Below are 1,018 nucleotides of genomic sequence, written 5' to 3'. Positions count from 1 at the left end.
TGCCCTAATAATATCAGTGTTGCGGGCAATTTGCAGAACATCTGCGTCTGCATCCACCGACCAAACGGCGGGGATGCCGGTTCGCAGGCTGTCGGACAGCGATGAAGGTAGCCAAGAAGAGAGTACTCCGCCACAGCTCATAGAAGAGTGTGCAGCTTTGGAGGCGGAGTTGGGACTGGCCTTGACCGAAGAAAGCAATCCAGCACCAGCATTGGACGCAGAAGAGCAGGTGGCAAGGATCGCCCACTCGTTGTTTCTGGAAGGTCTGGCTTTTGAGATGCAACACACCCAACAAGCCCTAGATCCCAATTTCTTCAACCCCTTGATGCCGTCCCCTGCCAGTTCCGGGCTACGCGATCAGCATCACCCTGTGCACGGGACAGTCCATAGGCCAGACCAACAATATGGCTATCCTGGCCCCCTACACTTAACCTCCGACTTGGCGGCGTCACACCTTCAGCCTGGAGGTCTCCCACCTCAAACGTTTGCTCTAGAGTCTCCCCATGCACTTGGTGGAGCTTCTCAACCAGCCCTCTCCGAGAGCCAGCCCTTTTCTGCAGTCCCCTCACCTTTTCCTTGGACCCCACACGGTGCATCCGCCAGTCTCCGCACGGGTGTTGCAGCCCCTCAGTCAGTTGGTTTGTTTTCTGACACTGCACCATTGCCGTTCCAGGGTGGTGCGCAGCGCAGTTCAAAGGAGAGACGCCATGCAAGGATTTCACGGAAGCCTTATCCGGCCCTTGATCCTGATTCCTGGCTGGAGGGAATACCTGCGGTAGACGTTTCCCCTCAGGGACAGAGCCAGAGCCAGCCATCTTCCCCCCAAGGGGTATCTCCAGACCAGGCAGCGCCTTGCTCAAGCGCTGCATGCCAGGTGTCTGCAGGAGAAGCAGAAGGTGCAACCACGGGCGAGAGTTCATCAGAACCGTCACCAGCTGGTGCAGACGAAGCCGCTGAAGTAGCAGTAGGCGCAGGTTCTGCAAGCGAATTATCTGCAGCAGCCGGGGCACCAGCATCG

General features: G+C 57.7%; 1 protein-coding gene across 1 annotated transcript; it reads right to left on the bottom strand.

Annotated features, from left to right (window-relative positions):
* Positions 1–314: 314 nt before the first annotated feature.
* Positions 315–1,016, bottom strand: EMH_0084970 (uncharacterized protein; the record flags this gene model as incomplete). The annotated part of the gene is made up of 1 exon (XM_013500842.1): positions 315–1,016. One exon carries the CDS (start codon positions 1,014–1,016, stop codon positions 315–317), a length of 702 nt encoding a protein of 233 aa, XP_013356296.1.
* Positions 1,017–1,018: the final 2 nt, after the last annotated feature.

Source organism: Eimeria mitis, genomic scaffold, assembly GCF_000499745.2.
Source record: "Eimeria mitis Houghton genomic scaffold, Emh_scaff5934, whole genome shotgun sequence".
Taxonomy (NCBI): Eukaryota; Apicomplexa; class Conoidasida; order Eucoccidiorida; family Eimeriidae; genus Eimeria; species Eimeria mitis.
The sequence above is the reverse complement of the archived record's forward strand: the minus strand, read 5'-3'. Positions and strand labels throughout refer to the sequence as shown.